The sequence below is a fragment of the Chenopodium album genome, chromosome 23 (genome assembly GCF_948465745.1).
Source record: "Chenopodium album chromosome 23, dcCheAlbu1.1, whole genome shotgun sequence".
Taxonomy (NCBI): Eukaryota; Viridiplantae; Streptophyta; class Magnoliopsida; order Caryophyllales; family Amaranthaceae; genus Chenopodium; species Chenopodium album.
Genome location: NC_137856.1, coordinates 3,387,860 through 3,404,893, shown reverse-complemented (window position 1 = coordinate 3,404,893; position 17,034 = coordinate 3,387,860). Strand labels below are relative to the sequence as shown.

The 17,034-nt window shown below is 31.3% G+C and overlaps 1 protein-coding gene and 1 long non-coding RNA gene across 2 annotated transcripts; both read left to right on the top strand.

The window, feature by feature from the left end:
- The first annotated feature begins 1,276 nt into the window (after positions 1-1,276).
- On the top strand, positions 1,277-6,420 carry LOC145608085 (uncharacterized). Its single transcript, XR_014105721.1, has 2 exons — positions 1,277-1,682; positions 6,202-6,420. It is a non-coding gene; the product is annotated as an uncharacterized LOC145608085 (long non-coding RNA).
- A 2,373-nt stretch (positions 6,421-8,793) lies between these two features.
- On the top strand, positions 8,794-10,282 carry LOC145609603 (transcription factor ORG2-like). Its single transcript, XM_081665053.1, has 3 exons — positions 8,794-9,147; positions 9,459-9,824; positions 10,175-10,282. Exons 1-3 carry the CDS (start codon positions 8,794-8,796, stop codon positions 10,280-10,282), a joined length of 828 nt encoding a protein of 275 aa, XP_081521179.1.
- Positions 10,283-17,034: the final 6,752 nt, after the last annotated feature.

The following is a 17,034-nucleotide window of genomic DNA, read 5'->3' as shown; positions in this document are numbered from 1 at the left end:
TTCAACTTAGAGATAGTCTAAATTCTCATCATTCGGAGTTTTTACCACTCTCTCAACAACTATTAATCTCGTGAAGAGAATTTACATGTACCATGTGAACAAGAATTGAAGCAACTAACGCACATCACTTATGAGATTACGAAGGAAATTTACAAGTACCATGTGAACACGAAGCAACTAACGCATGTCATATTTGTAATTTACAAATGTATATCATAGCCCCATAGGCCATAGTATATATTGCATCTTTCTACTAATTCATTTTTTACTTGGCAAAAATTCATAACTTGCTAATATATATAAACGCAAGTGAGAAAAACCTTACTAACAACCACTTTTCAATAAAAAAAAATGTTATACATCCTGTTGGCATATGGGTGCATAGGTGTAAAATAAACTATCACAAAGACACAACCCGTTTTCCCACTAGTTGGCATGCACCACAAGACATGATGTCGATTATTATCAAAATTTTGAGCAAATATAATGTGGCATTAGGCCTTACCCAACATGACGCTTGTTGTTGGTTGTCCTCTTAAGCTTCATGTCAAATCTCCACATCTATGTATGTGCTTTTCTCTATAGTATACAATATAGTTATATACCACCTCTAGTGAAAGTAGTTGATATATAGTTATGAAAATTCATAAACACACATTCTTAAAGATTCAAAAAAATATGCCTAGGATGTTAACATGAAAACTTTCTTAAAACAACACATACAAGTTCATTTTTATCACGTTGAATAGTAAATTAAACATCACTTACATATATAACTAGCCGTGAAATAAGTTTTAATTTGACAATTATGGATATAAAATTTAATGGTTACGAAAAGATAATTGAATTACAATGTAAATGAATTGCTCACGAACATTAACGAATCAAACAAAAAGTTGTTCCAACTGGACCTAATTACTAAATAAACTTTAAATTTTTGTTTGAACCCATTTACTAAGTCAACACAAAAAAGTTATAATCAACCTTGTTCACTAGAGTGGTTTGTGAACTTATCAACTCATTCGTAACCAATTGGTTGTTGGTGCAATGGTGATTCGGGCTGTACTTGGTAAGAACTAGAAAGGACCGCATGTTTGAACCCCACAACAATAATTGGAAAGAGACTGAAACTTAACCACACATAATTGAGTCTCAAATTCGGATTAACCACTCAAAAAAAAGAAAAACCGACTCATTTGCACCCTTTAGTGACGAGAAATAAGCTCATAAAATAAGGTATGGGCCAATTGGATCAAACCACAAAGTGAACTAATAGAGCAAGAAATAAGCTAAGGTTTATAATACCCATTTCACATTCAATCTTCAAATCCCAATCAAAATTCAATTTTTGACCTAGGGTTTCAATCGAAATTCGATCCCCAATTTCTCTCTCCTCGGACAACAATGGCGTTCCGTAGATTCATCAACGAGCTTCGAGGTATTACAGTGAAGGAAGTTCCCGACAAGGTGAAGCCTATGCTATCTTTCTCCTACCTCAAGGAATCATTCACCAAAGGAATCGACAGTTACCATGCTAAATACATTGAGACTGATTCAATCATGCCTCTTTACCATGTTTGCTTTGGTGGTATGGCCTTCTCTTACCTTGTTGCTCTTCCCGAGGAACGCCGTCATCTTGAGCATGCCCAGAAACATGGTCATTGATCTCCCTCCTTTTTCAGGTAATTTAGGTTTTCATTGTTTGAAATTGATTTTGTTGATCTTATTTTTATTGAATTTGAAGCTTGTTATATTGATTGGATCGGGAATTTGATCTTGAAGTTATTGGGTTTTATGTTTTAGGGTTTGATGTTTTGGGAGTTTTTGATGAAATGTGGCTTTTGATTGATTGATTTACACTCGCTTTTTTGGGTTATAATGTTGAATTCTGTGTTTTTTGTTTGTTTTTTAATTGGAATTTGATAACTTTGAATTTGGTGATTGTTGTGGTTTTTCCGTTTTATGCTGAAGGTCTGTAATGATTCGGCTTACTACTCCATTTAGGTGAAATGTGGTCATTTTTAACTTGAATTTTGTTTGATTTTTAATTGGTTCGTTTGGAATCTTTGAGAGTTGGGGTGGGATTTCCTTGTCTCGTTGGAACAAGGAAGTCTGGTGAATAAAATGGTTTGTCATGCCGATGCTGCCTTGGTCTAGAAATATGTATCCGGTGTAGTGGTGTTTCAAGTTAATAGCTAAGGTGCCAAGTTTTGTATTCTGTCATGGGCAAAGAGTTAATTGCTTATTGAGGCATGGTTTTACGAAGATGCAAGGGATCTGGATGGACGAGGAAGTAGTCTGGTGCTTCCAAATGGTGCTTTGTGATATTTGGTGACAGCCTTTTTCACATTATGAACTGATGATAGGAATTTATGGGTTGCTACATGTTGTTGTTTAGGAAATGTGTTAAGAGCAGAGCTGTCACAATGCAAGTAATTAGATTCTGATTACGAGTTTGAATTTCATCCATATTGGGAGCTACAATTGATTTAGCCTTATGCTATCCATAATGTTTCACTACTTTTGTATGATGTGTGAAACTAGGTAGTAAAATTATGAAATGTCTGTGATTATGTGGATATTGAAGTAGATGCAAAGGGGATTGGGGCAGGGTGAGGAAGTAGTCTGATGCTTGAAAATGTTGTTTTGTTCTTGAGGAAGTATGTGGTGATAGCCTTTTTTACATTATAAACTGATGATAGGATTTTATGGGTTGTACATTTTACTGTATAGGGAAGGTGCTATTAGCAGAGATGTCACAATGCAACTAGTGGAATTCTAATTATGAGTATGCATTCATTCGTTTTGGAGAGCTCAGTCGATCTTGCCATTGACTATTTATGTATGATGTGTGATACTAGGTAGTAAAGTTATGAAAATGTCTATGATTATGTGGGTATTGTAGTAGATGCAAGGGGGATAGGGGGCAGGGCAAGGGTAGTCTGGTGCTTGGAAATGGTGTATTGTCTAGAGGAAGTATTTGGTGATAGCAATTTTTAATTATGAGCTGATAGGATTTTATGGGTTTATACTTTTTACCTTACAGGAAATGTGCTTAGAGAAGAGATCTCACAATGCAATTTTTAAGATTCTGATCTTGAGTATGCGTTCATTCATTTTGGGATTAAGGCTTTGAGCCTTTGATTGATTGATTCATCCATTTTGGAGAGAGATCTTGCCATATGCCCATATGTGAACTAGAATGTTTGGCTACTTGTCTATGATGTTTTATACTAGGTAGTAAAGTTATGAAGATGTCTATGATTATGTGGATATTGAAATAGATGCAGGGGTGGGTAATGAAGTAATAGAATGAGTTTTGTGTTTGAGGAAGTATATGTCCATGATTTATGCTTATTCTCCAATGCATAGTTTGCTGATAACGGATGTTCGATAAATGCTGTAGTACCACCTTAAAAAGCATTTCACTAGTATCCATGAAGAACCATTGTTTTCTTGACTTAAATTTAATAGGTACAAGGCTTACAGAAGTACTGAAACAACCTTGCTAATTGTCTTCTAGTTGTAAGTGTGCTGTGTGTGCACGTGTGTCTACTTGTATCCTCTATATAGATATGTCGGGAAAGTTAGTATATGAGGTTGGGCAGTTGTGTTTTACAATGTGGCTATTATTGAACTTCGTATCTTGTAGCTTATTTTGTGTTGGATTCTGCATGTTTTAGAGTGTAATAAAATAGCATGGGGGGAAGGGACACTTTTGGTTATGCAAATTAGCCAATTAGAATATCTTTGGGGGGGGGGGGGGGGGGGGAGAGAGAATAAGGAAGTCAGAGTGTATATATACATACAGGCTATTAGGAAGAAAAAATGAAGTAAGCTTTAGTTGGTTAAGTTTACTTAGCTTTTTTTTAGCATTGGGAGTGTTCTTCCATCAAATGTCTTGGACGCCGTTTGATGATTTAATTGCATCGAATTTCAGTCTACTATCATTTTCCCCTAACTTTACTTCTTCCTTATTTTAACAATTCTAAAATTTTGGTCTATTACAAATTTGTATTTGACAGTGCGATTTAGGATTTATCGCTTTTGGATTTTTATACTATTATTCCTAAATTAAATTTGATGAAATGGAGTTTATTGGAGTTATTGCTTCGTTACCAACATTTAAACAATAAATGGAGGAGATAATAAGGACATGCTTTGAGAACCTTAAAAAATTCTTGGAAAAATACTCAATGGAGCATTCTCTGTACTCAAAAATTACATTTTGATTCATGGGAGCTTGAAGAGGAGGACCACTAAGTAACGGTGTGGCTGAAGACTCTAAAACAACTACTACATTTTTCATCGGATGAAGGATCTCTCCAGGAGGTGGCGATTTCCCATCATGAGAGAGCATTTTGAGCATTTTAGGCAGTGTTGACAGCAAGGGATGTTGACAGCAAGGGGATCTCGATTGTGGTGCAGTGGGTGGGGTTATGGTTATTTTGCAGATGTTGTGGATTTTTTATTTCTGAAAGAGGTGATTCTGGTGGCCCTTCGCCTGCAGTAGCTATAGTGGTAGTGTGGTATCTCTTACCAGATGAGTTAAGAGGTTGCAGATAATGCGCTGGTGAAGGTGGTGGCTTTATAAACTCTACATGTGGTGGTGGTGGAGGTATCTAGGGTTCAAGCGTGGTCTATACCGCAAATCAAACTGTTTTTTACCTCACCTAAACCAGTAACCAAGGTTTGTTCAAAATTCTAAGCCGCACCACAATTTTGAAACCACATAATGCACCACAATTTTGAAACTGCAAACTGCACCGAACTGTATATTGCGGTGCGGTTTGACCTCGAATAATTCCAAACTGCACCAAACCGAACTGCGAACGCTCCTAGAGGTATCCCGCAAGAGGGTTTTCATTCAACCCAAGTTTGAGAGAGGAAAATGAATGTAGGAAGATATGCTGGTTGTGTGGCTCTTAGGGGAAAGCACTTTTGGTTATGCAGATTATTCAATTAGAGCAGAGAATTTGTTAAGAGAGAACGGAGGTCATAATGTATCAGGGTGTGATGAAGTTAGCTAACATTGGTTGAGTTTAATTACTTTGATGTATTTTACTTAGCATGCAAAGTGTCTAGCTACTTGAAAGACTCATAATGTGAGCCTCATTTGATGAATCAATTGCATCAAATACAATCTACTATCCCAACTTAACTTCTTCCTTATTACTGATAGATTCACTAATTTTATTTGAGACAATCTGACAACCCTATTTATGCGTTCTTTGGGGGTTGGAGTCGTTGAGAGAATAATGAACAGAAGTGTTGGCTGGTGTGTTCTTTGAGTGGGGTAGGTTAAAGCTTTTACTTTATGTTGCAAATTATGGTTTTTTAATAGGTGTGTGAAAAATAACAAATCAAGCAAAAAAAGCTGACATGCTTAGTTAAATGATGAGGCATGTGATGAAAATTAAGTAAATTTCCAACTTGACTAAGATGCTTTAATCAATCTTTTGCAAATTTGAACTCTACCATTCATTGATAACCAAAATCAATAACTCTCAAGTCCAACTGAAAGAGGTAGATCCTTTAACATCCTCTCTCAGTTTATTCATGACACATTCTATATTCTACGAAGTATAATTTAGAGCTATGGAATTGCGTTGCAAAAAGTCACAAGTAGATTTATCATTGTAGGATTATTTTGATGTCGGAGTTGATTACTTATAGTGGATTGTTCAATGGATGGATGTGTAACTTGAGCTCATGTCTGAACTCTAAAGTTTTGTTGCATAGAAGAGCTAATCTTTTGTTTCTTTTTTACTTAGTTAATACTCTCTTTTGCTCTTAGTGCCATTGTCGTTCCCTTTAGTGAGCATGGTGGATGACTTGGGCACATGACTGAATATTTGTTGCCTGGAAGAGCTTACGTTTTGGCATTCCATTTTGGTTTGTAAGTAAGCTTTGCTTACCACTATCATGTGTGTCTGTCAACAATAATTTGCTACTTAGTACCGTGTCATGTACACCATATATTGTTTTGTAATGAAAATGATTTGAAGATTGTTATGGTTTTTGGAGGTAATTTTTCCTCTTGATTTCGTTTGGTTGCTGTTTTGGGGGTGATTGCTTTAGAAGTGCATATATTGATATTTCTTGTGAGCGTGGGTTGCCCTATGCTCGGCTTTCTTTCCATATGAATGTTGTCTTATCAGGTCTGTTTTTTTTGTTTTTTTTTTTTTTCCATGTATGCAGGTTGAAGTTTGCATGTTTGGGAGGTTGCTGGAGTCCGCCAAGTTGTTTTTGTTGCTTTTGCCTGTTGAATTTGTAGAGTGCTTCACAGCATAAACCAAAAAATAATAATTTTTGGGAACATATATTGATTGTTGAGGTTGATATTGTAAACCTCTGAAAATCAATTGAATTACTGTTCTACATCTACATATTGAATATCAATCTTTCCAGTTTCGTGGATATGTAATGTGTTACTACATGCGTAATTTTTTTTGTTTTTATTTATTTATTTATTTATTTTTTGCTATACTATGTATTGCAGTGCACATATCCTTCTACTCTGTAACTCCTGTTGTAACTCTTTAAAGAACCCTTTTCTTACCACAGCCTGATCATTTGCATCATGCCGCATAATCAAGTGCAATAGTCAAGTATGATGATTATCGGGCATCTGAAGTATAAGTTCAAAAGCCAGGATAATAGTAAGGGAGCATCTTAATTCTTAAACATAAATCAAATCAGTTCACTATATAACATGATATAAATAGCAAAAATCAACTAAAAAATTAGCTACTTGTATTTCAGTTTTTTAATACTCTTATCTAACTCTCTACAGCTCAGAATTTAAAATGCCTTATAATTTACTACTCCCTCCGTCTCTTTATTAGAGTTTCCTTTTTAACATTTATTACTCACATAATAAAGAGAAAGGGGATTCTAATAAAGAGACAGAGGGAGTATAAATTTAGCCTAATATCGTTCGTGTTTTACGCTTTTAATCAATGTGAAAATTTCGACAAGGATGTTATAGCTTTTCCTTTCTTTCACAAGAAAGGTTATAACTAAATTCTAATTCAGGTTAAAGACCAAGGGCATACTTGTTTCATTTTAAGTTAAGATAAGTTGAGATAGTTTTTATTATTTTTTATTTTTTTATTATATTTATTTTTTTTATTTCCCCCTCAAAATCGTTAGATAGAATTGTATAGACAAAACAAATTCAAATAAAGTTCAAATAAAATAATATGAGATTATGAGTAAGTTTAAATAGATACGAAATGCAAGCTTAAAAAAAGTCTCCAATTAAAGTTTTTATTTTTTTTGTTTGATCCAAATAAGTTCATATAAGCTAAGCTCTATTTGGTTCTTGTAATTTTATCTGAAATGCTGATGTCAGTTCGCCAGATAGGCAGATACCATACAAGGTGAGAAGGACCTACATTTGTGAGGGGCACGTGCCCTGCGTTAGGTCAAATAGGATAAGGTGCTTAAAGTCGACTCGTTGCCTAAGCTTGGCACGAGCACTTCAAATGCCATTAATTTAGAGGACTTCCCTTCATACGACCCATATTTGAAGATGCAGTGCTATTTGTATTTATTCAAATATTCTACTTCAACTGGCCTAACTACTTGCATGCACCCCACTATGCAGCAATGTTGAGAGATCTTTGGTGTCATCCAGAATCTTCCACTTCTAAATTCTTGTTATAATTTGTCTAATTACAATTGAAAATTTATAAATTTTTTCTTATTTGAATTTTCTATGAAATTTATCAAATTTATATAATTCATTAGTTGACCATTATCATTTTACTTATATAAGTTGGTCAATTGTTGATTGAATACTTTGTAGTTGAAAAAAATTAGGTTTCATGAAGGATATGTATATATTGACGATGAGAATAGTTATTACTTTTTCTTATTCATGATTTTTGTGCAAGATTAAAAGTCAATTTGAGGAGGATTACGTAGATAAATTGATTAATATGCCTTCTCAATTTGAGGCGAGGATGCATTTAGAGTAAAATATGTGTCTAAAAAAAGTAGTATGTATTCAATAACTTGAACTCAACTAATATGAAGTATATAAGTATCTTACAAAGTAATTAACTTTCAAAAAAAAAAAAAAAAAAAAACGGTATCCTTTAATCTTATCAACATTTTAATACATTATAATAACTCTTAAATCATTTAAGTAAGGGGGGAGTTGACACTCTTAAAGTCAATGATCGAACATCATCCTTCAACGTCTTCTTTAATAATTGATTTAGCATCAAATTTATTCGACAAAGACATAAGATGCTAGAGGGTAGTTATATTGTACATACTTATCTAAAATACCCCCAATTTGACAAGTGTCTATATTTTATTTATCGTTTTATTTTTAAAATATTACAGTATATAATTGTAGTATAAAGTTATCCTCAAGATGTTATACCAATAAAAATGATTTAAGCACAATAAAAAATAATTACACCACAAGCTTTCACAAGAAATACACAAGCTCATTGCACGTATAATTATATAATCATGGAATATAAAATTTATATCGAAAGTTGTAATTCACTAAAAAATGGTTAATGATAATTAAGTTAAATAACGGCGTAAGAATTCACGAGCCAAGCAGGTTTAATCGTCACTCTTTATTTTTAATTACTTGTTATAATCCAAATACATTCATAAACATTATTAAATTAAACCACCTGTATATATAATCGATCTAATTAACAACTAACATAACATAACATTGTCATACATTGCATCTTATTAAAGTAAACAAACCCAAGAAAAAACTTACGCATTTTTATAAACCCAAAAACAAATTCAAGAAAAATGTTGGCAATGTCTACTTTATGCCCTACTACTTTAGGATGGGAGTATCCCTTAGAATTAGACACAAACCAAGATTTTGACAACTTCGATTTCGATATCGATTCTATGTTTCTTGCAAATGTTTCATCTTCTCAAGCTCAAGATTGTGGTGTTAATAATAATCAAGTAGTAGTGTCTAGTGATCATGCTAAGCAAAGCAATTCGCCACAAGGTACAAGCTCAACAGATCAATTTGATAATAATCCTTTGTTATCAAAGAAGCTTAATCATAATGCAAGTGAGAGAGATCGAAGAAAGAAGATCAATGACATGTATTCTTCTTTACGTGCTTTGCTCCCTGCAAATGATCATAGGGTAAGTACTTTTTTTAGAACAATTATTTTTTCTATCATTTCCTCTAATTTTTACAAGAAAAAGGGTTTATATCGTACTTATAACATACAAGTAAATTATAAAGATATATATTTTCGTGTCAACTAAATTCGCCTTGACTAGGTTTTGTACTTTTGTCAATTTATTGACATGATTTTTTACAAGACGACGTAAAAAAATTACAATTATATGGTGCTCATATCCAACATATGTTATTCTTACGTTTAAATTAAATATTTTACATTTTAATACAATCATTAATTAGTTTCTAACATGCTTAAATTACGTTGCAGAAAAAACTAAGCATTCCAGCAACAGTTGGACGGGTGCTTGAATATATACCTCAATTACAAAAGGAAGTGGAGAAATTAAGTCATAAGAAAGAAGTATTTTTATCAAAAATTTCAGCATTACAAGGAAATGTTGGGAAAATTATTCAAGAAGAAAAACCCAAAAAATGTGTAGTTAATGAAACGATGTCGTGTTCGATTTCTTCAAATAAATTGAGTGATAAAGAAATGGTGATCCAGATATCAACAGTAGAGAGATTATCAATTTGTGAGGCGCTTTTGGTTCTTGAGAAGAATGGTTATATTGTCATTGATGTTTCATCTTTTCAATCTTTTGGAGGGAGGACTTTCTACAATATCCATTTATGGGTAAGTTCTCTAAATTATAGTATTTTAATTTCATTATTATAGAGCATAAAAGGTGTATATATGTCTAGGACGACTTAGATAATTTACGAGGAAAAGTTAAAATCACTAGTCTAAATTAAAGTAAGTCCAAACTATATGGTTGGTCCACTTAAATACACGTAATTTTGAAATTGTCGTCTCTATTTGAGTGATCTGTATTGTTCATATTTTAGTTACCCTATCAATAGTACCAGTAGACCTATGTAAAGTATATCGATCACGTGACACGTTCTTATATCATATATGTTGAACCTTAAATTTATTTTATAAGGCTAAGTTCTAATTTTAGTACGTGTATGTTGTTGTAACAGACGGAAGGAGGTCAAGGAAGCTACAACCTAAACTTTGAAAAGTTAAATGAAGTGTTGTTGTCTCTGCTCCAAGAACAAAACCAGATGCAAATGCAGATGTATTCCTAGTGTATTTGGTGAAGGGATAACCAATTCACGTATACAACTCGTATATCCAAATGCTTTTTTTTTTTTTTTCTTTTTTCTTTTTGTTTTGCTTCTTGTATAGAAAGCTAAAAAAGATATATATAGAGGAGCAATATATAGTTGGAGCTAAATCCAAATCCTAGATATCAACTTACAAGATTTAATGATCTAAGTTAGTTGACATTCATGTAATTTAAGTGTTTCTAGAGCTGTTATAATTAATTTGAGAAATGTATGGAGCTCTAGATTTCAATCATGAAATATTTTCCTAAAAAAAAAAAAAATCAATTTTATTACGAGTAGATGTTAATCTAAAATTGTTTTTTTTTTTTTTTTTTTTTTTTATAAAAAATGTTAATTTAAAAGATGTCTATACATAGCTAGCAAGAAAGATACACTTTGTTGTGTATTATAAACAAAATAAAAAATAAAAACGCCTTAGGTGTTTGGGATAGAACACCTTTTTTTTTTTTTTCTTTTTTTTTCTTTTTGGGTGCGCATTGAGCTTTTTTATGCTCAGTATGTTGGTGCTTTAATAGTATAAAATACTTGGGTGGGAACCTGAACTGTTGGAGCTTGGGTTAAGATAGAGGAGAGACAACTAGTACATAAGTAAAGTTCCATCCTAAAATTCCATTAAACAAAAAAATAGGTTCCATTCTAAAATTATATGGCTATAAATGTAAGCTAATCACTTTCCCAAAACATTTTTTTTTTCAATTGATGTAAAATAATATGGAAAATAATTATTTTTGTTGAATCATATAGAGTTGTCAAAAACCAACCTAATTTAAATTGGTCCAAACAAATCCTAAGAGACTCAAACCTAAATCTAATCCATATACACACTAACCTGGCCGAACATGACCCAAATTCAATACAACATGAACATACAAGATTCGAATCGAATAATATAACTTACATCACTTACATGCTTGATTCAATAGCTTTAGCTATAAGGGCCTATTGACTTTAATTTCAGTTCAGTTCAGCTCCTTATTTCCAATCTCTCATAAAATATTCATTTCAGCTCTATTCAGTTTATTTCAATCAGTTCAGTTCAGTAAATATGAATAGGTCCTAAGTCTCTTGAAAGATTTGAAACATAAGAGGACTTGCTAAGAAGATAATATAAAGTAGAAACCAATTCAAATTGAAAGTACAACTATTAATTTAAGGGTAAAAGAGGGAGGGACACAGAGATTGTGAATTTTGAAAATGTTCTTATTTATTAATTTGGCAATTGGTTTATTACAGATCATATAAATATTAAGGAGGTTTTTTTTTAAAAAAAAATTATTTATTTTTAATCATGTTATATCATTATTTATAATGTATAATTTGAATTTTGGGTCAAAATTTAGTCTCCCTAACTTTTAATAGATTTAGGAGAATATATAAAATTAGTCTTTATATGCACCTGATATGTTCGTGAAGTCGTGAACCTATGAATACCAATAGTGATATAATAAATATAATTTTATATTTTTAATTTACATCTTTTTTGGTGTTTAGAGAGCCACAAGGGTGGGGGTGAGAATTGATCCCAGTATCTCCTGGAACCGGGAGGGAAGTTCTAACCACTTGAGCTATCTCTCACTCTCATATTTTTATTATATTAAGTAATTATTATTTTGTAGATGAAAATTATGATTAATGAGGGAATAATTTTCTATAATATATAGGGAAATCATGATTTATGGGTTAATTGATTTATTAAATGCACTGATTGTGGGGGTTTGATGAAAATACAAGGATTAATTGAAGATTATGGAGTGAATCAGATCATGACATAATCTTATGAGATCAATTGATTGAAGATTATAAAAAACTAATTGAATCGATTAATGGTATATAATTGATTGATGATTAATGAATGAATAATGTAGAATTACTTTTTAGCCTCATTTTATTATTAACCAAGGGGGGTTTTTAAGTCTTTTAGGCAGACACCGCAACCTCACCCCTTGGCTTATATAATTGAGATTTGAATATTTTGATGATAACTTTACTAAGCAGCATAAACTACCTGTAAAAATTTTAACACATAATATCTTTTTCAAGTTTGTTATGGTTGTTTATTTTTGAAAGTGAATTACTTGATTCATAGCCACAAATCTAAAAATAGAAATTATGCTTTCTATGTTGAATACCTTTAATAAGATACAAATATGATAGTTGACAGATGTATCCATACCTCCTCGATATACATTTAATCTCGATGAATTTTCAAAGTGACCAAATCCAATAGAAAATAATTAATATAATGATTACAAATTAAAGAGTAAAGAGGAAAGAAAGGCAAGTCAAGACTCAATAAGAGATGCATATAACAATATCAACTACTAGCCATTTCATGCTTTGTAAATTTGCTCCTTTTGCTTTTGCATGCTTTAATTTGGGACAAAAAGAAAACATGCAAACACACTTTCTAAGCAATACGTCCCCTCGTCTCCAAGCACATCACGTTCTATTTTCCTTTTGTAATTTGCAAGCTTATACATGGGCCTATACGTTAATAGTCGGTGGCTTGGTGCCATTAGCTTCCTAGTTACTTCGTATTAGCCATGTATACCAATTGCCAAAATCCATATTTAGTTGTGTGAGAGCATTATTCGAGCTTATTGTCAATTAGTTTATCATAAAAGTTGAATCAAATACTATGTTTATATTAACTATATAAATTATAACGACATTATTATTTTTTAGCTGGATAATCATTTAATCACAGTGCACACTAAGAAAAGGCCACATTTACAACCAACTATAAAGATGATGCGCGTTTCTAGTCGCAAATTGAAATATTTTGATGAGACATGATTACGGATTTAAACTGTATAATCAGTCACAAAATGATTAATAATGATTAAGTGCTTATAATATGTGAATTCCTGTTCTAAAATTAAAGTTTTCTTAAATTATATTGAACGATTTATGGTAAGTTTTAAATTGTTACTTATTTTTTCTGTTTCTTTTAGTTTGTCTCATTTATTTTCCTTTAAAAATAAAGACATAGTTAATAAGCAAGATCCTGCATACAATTGATTTTTTCTTACATAAATTGATTAATGCTCATGGATCAATATATTTCTCTCAAAAAAAAAAATATTTTAAATGGGACAAACATAAAGGATAGGAGGGAATAGTAGTTAGCTGTATTGTATTAACTATATACACATTATATGTTTTATCTACTTTCTATGGAAATTTTGGTTTACAAGGATGTGATATTTTTTACTTGATTTTTATTATTATTATTTTTTTTTATTAAACTAACTCTTTTTTTTAATTTTTTTTTTAATCACTAACATAATTTCACTTTTTGTGAATGACTATACATAATAATTATTCTTAATTCGCTTATGTAGCCAACCTCACTTATGGGCTTAAGGCATTGATTGATTGATTGATTGACTGACTAACATCGATTTTAACTATTATTAATTAGTTTTACCAATTGAATTATATACAATCTAAATATATTAGATAACAATTTTTTTAGGGAAATCAATTACTTATTTCTATCACATTTATTATTTCAATAGTATTTTTATTTATTTATTTATTTATTTATTTATTATTATTATTATTATTTTATTATTTTTTTTAGAAGCGACGAGAACATGTAATGAGAATTGATTCCAAGATTTTTAGAATTGGGAGTGAAACTCTAACCACTTGAACCACCCCTCATTCTCAAAATTAATAAAAAAAATCACTAAGTAATACTTCCTCCGTTTCTATTTAGTTAACGCATTTGATTTAGGCACATATATTAAGGAGAGGAGAGAGAGTGATAGAGAATGAAAAAGCAAGTGGGGTAGCTTGTAAATGCAAGGTAAAAAATTTACCCAAAAAGGAAACGTGTCAACTAAAAAGAAACTTCCTAAAAAGGCATACGTGTCAACTAAAAAGAAACGGAGGTAGTATTTCGTATTAGATTTACTTTTAGGTTGAGCTAACAATCAAAAGATAAAAGAGCATTTCCCAACTTGCATGTATCATTTTTTTTAACCTTGGTACTTTACATTTTCCATAAATCATCTCTATTATTGTATTATTACTACTATTGTTGTTGTTGTTGTTAACACTATATTTTTTTTTTAGTAAAACCTACATGTATCATTAAGAAGTAGAAAAATAAAAGTTTTGCAGCCTTGTAATATGGGGCGGTACCGTGGTAGGCCTTAACTTTGGTCCAAATGAGTTGAGACTTCCACTTCTTGTGGCCTTATACCTTCAAGAGGTCTTGTCTTGTGTTTAATTGAAGGACATAAACCTTTTCTTTTCTTTGTTTCCTTATTGTGTCACTTCAAATTCTTTTAAACCTTTATGGAGTACTAGTGTACTACCTTACTTCTTTATTTTCTTTGTTTCATTGTTGAGTCACTCACTTCAAAATTTCTCAATTTGTAATACATAATCTTTGATCATCACTATTCACTAACAATATTTAAAATGTTGATATCTTGAAAAGTACATAAAGACGAGTTAAACAGGATCTCACGTGACTTTATTTTTCATTAGATATTGTAAATAAGTCATTATGTATTGTTAAAGTAGAATATGTAAATATAATTAAAGTAATTTTTTGCACTCACAAAGATACAATGTAATAATGTATAAAAAACACAAAGATATGATGAATGTTATCTATTGCTACATACATTATTTTATCAATTTACATATATCTCTTATGAGAATTTCATATCAACTGCAAACTAGCCTCTTCTTATTACACACACTGTATATCACATGGGTTACCTTAAAAATGATGAATGATTGGATGAAGTAGTAGTATAAAAAAGCATATGTTGTACCTTGATTTTATAATAATACGGACTAAATTTAGCTAATTTGAAAATCTAAGTTAGGTTAAGAAAACTTGAAAATTGGCTGGAACTTCAATACAAACATTTCAAACTGTTGGGAAAAATGGGTTTGAAGATTAGAAATAAGAACATACAAATAAGACAAGAATGCATACCATGAACAGAATAATTGGTTTGTTAATTAGTTAGTTGTAGTAATCTAGAGTTATGCACGTAATTTTATCATGCATTCCTAAATCAATATCATTTTCTTTTCACCAAACGAACTTAACTTAGGGCCTGTTCACATAAACTGAATTGAGCTGAACTGAACTGAACTGATTGGAGCTGAACTGAACTGAAATAAGCTGAAATGAATATTTTATGAGAGAGGGAAATTAGGAGCTGAACTTTACTGAACTGAACTGATTAAAGCTGAACTGAACTGAAATTAAGTAAATGTGAACAGACCCTTAAACTCCAATGCAAATTAGGTTGAAATATTTTACGGTTTTGATTGGCTGATTAACACTTTAAGTGAGTGATAAGTATATTCGAATACATAATAAACATATTGGGTATGGTAATGAGCAAAAGTGTCAAAAATTGACCCGACGACTAACAAATTCCTCCTTTTTATTTCGACTTGTATCATGAACACAATAATTTAGCATGACTCAAATTTTAAATTAGACCCGATTCAACCTCACTGAATCCGACCCAATAATTTAGTACTCCCTCCGTTTTTAAATACTTGCTCCATTTTTATTTTTTGCACTATTCATTTATCCTACATTGACTAATGTTTGTGATTTATACATAAGAAAAAATATAGTCTTGTGGGTACTTGTTGGAATCATCTCAATAAATAGATTATTAATTTTCAATTGTTAGAATTTATACATATTGATAATTAAAGATATTAGTGATCAAAGATTAGCATCGGCATATATACGTGTCCAAGAGAAATGAAGCAATTATTTAAAAACGAGGGAGTATGAGCTAGCTAATCCTTTATTAAACGTTTAGAGGGTTTTTTTGGGTATTCTATAGGAGGTTTGACTTTTTTTTTTTTTTTTTTTTTTTTTTTGAGGAAAAAAGGAGGCCGTTTGACTTATATAGTGTTATAATTATAAATTCCATAGAACATTGAATTATTACTATAGATGGGATTATTGGAATATATGTGATTATGTACATATAGGACTACGGATCAAGTATGGAGGGGAGAAAACCTAATTCAAAAGTATAATGTTAGACCACTTTAAAATTTATATTTCAAAGGAAAAAACAAGCCATTCACTATAAAAAGACTTGGAAAATGACATCCATTGAGAAAGTGTGGCCTGAAGTTTTTTGGTAGCAAAGAAAATCTTTCATTCAAACGTCAAAGAATGATTTTGAGATGGATTGGTAAAGTAAAGCTGTGACGTAACAATTTTAACGTCAATTAAGTAGGTAACTTTGTTCATAAAAAGTAGATTAATTGAATGAAGCTAAGGCCATCTTCTAGAAGATACTAAACAGGGCAGTTAAAAACATAATCATCACAGGTTTCTTAAATAATTATGACATTAACACTTACAAATATTATAAGATTAAATTTAATGGTACAAATCACTTAAACAAACTAGTTTTAGGTTCAATAAGTTGTGTTAAAGTCCAATAAGGTACAATAAGTTCTATATTCCTAATTAGATTTACAGCTTCTACATTTATTCTCTCTACCTCTTGCAATTAGGTCTAATAAATTGCATTGTGATCCAATCTGTTCCAATAAGTTTTAATTTGCACTTAATAAGTTTATATACATTCAATTTAAATAAGTTCTTGAAATTTCAGACGAAGAGATCAGAGCGTATAAAAAATGAGCTGGCCCATGTTACTCATAATGAGTAACAAAGACTGTTACTCAAATGGCTA

Bases quoted from the DNA above. Each gene is read 5' to 3' on its own strand.
- LOC145609603 (XM_081665053.1), top strand. From the start codon at position 8,794: ATGTTGGCAATGTCTACTTTATGCCCTACTACTTTAGGATGGGAGTAT. The intron at 9,148-9,458 runs GTAAGTACTTTT...ATTACGTTGCAG, and splicing joins TCCCTGCAAATGATCATAGG to AAAAAACTAAGCATTCCAGC. The intron at 9,825-10,174 runs GTAAGTTCTCTA...TTGTTGTAACAG, and splicing joins TCTACAATATCCATTTATGG to ACGGAAGGAGGTCAAGGAAG.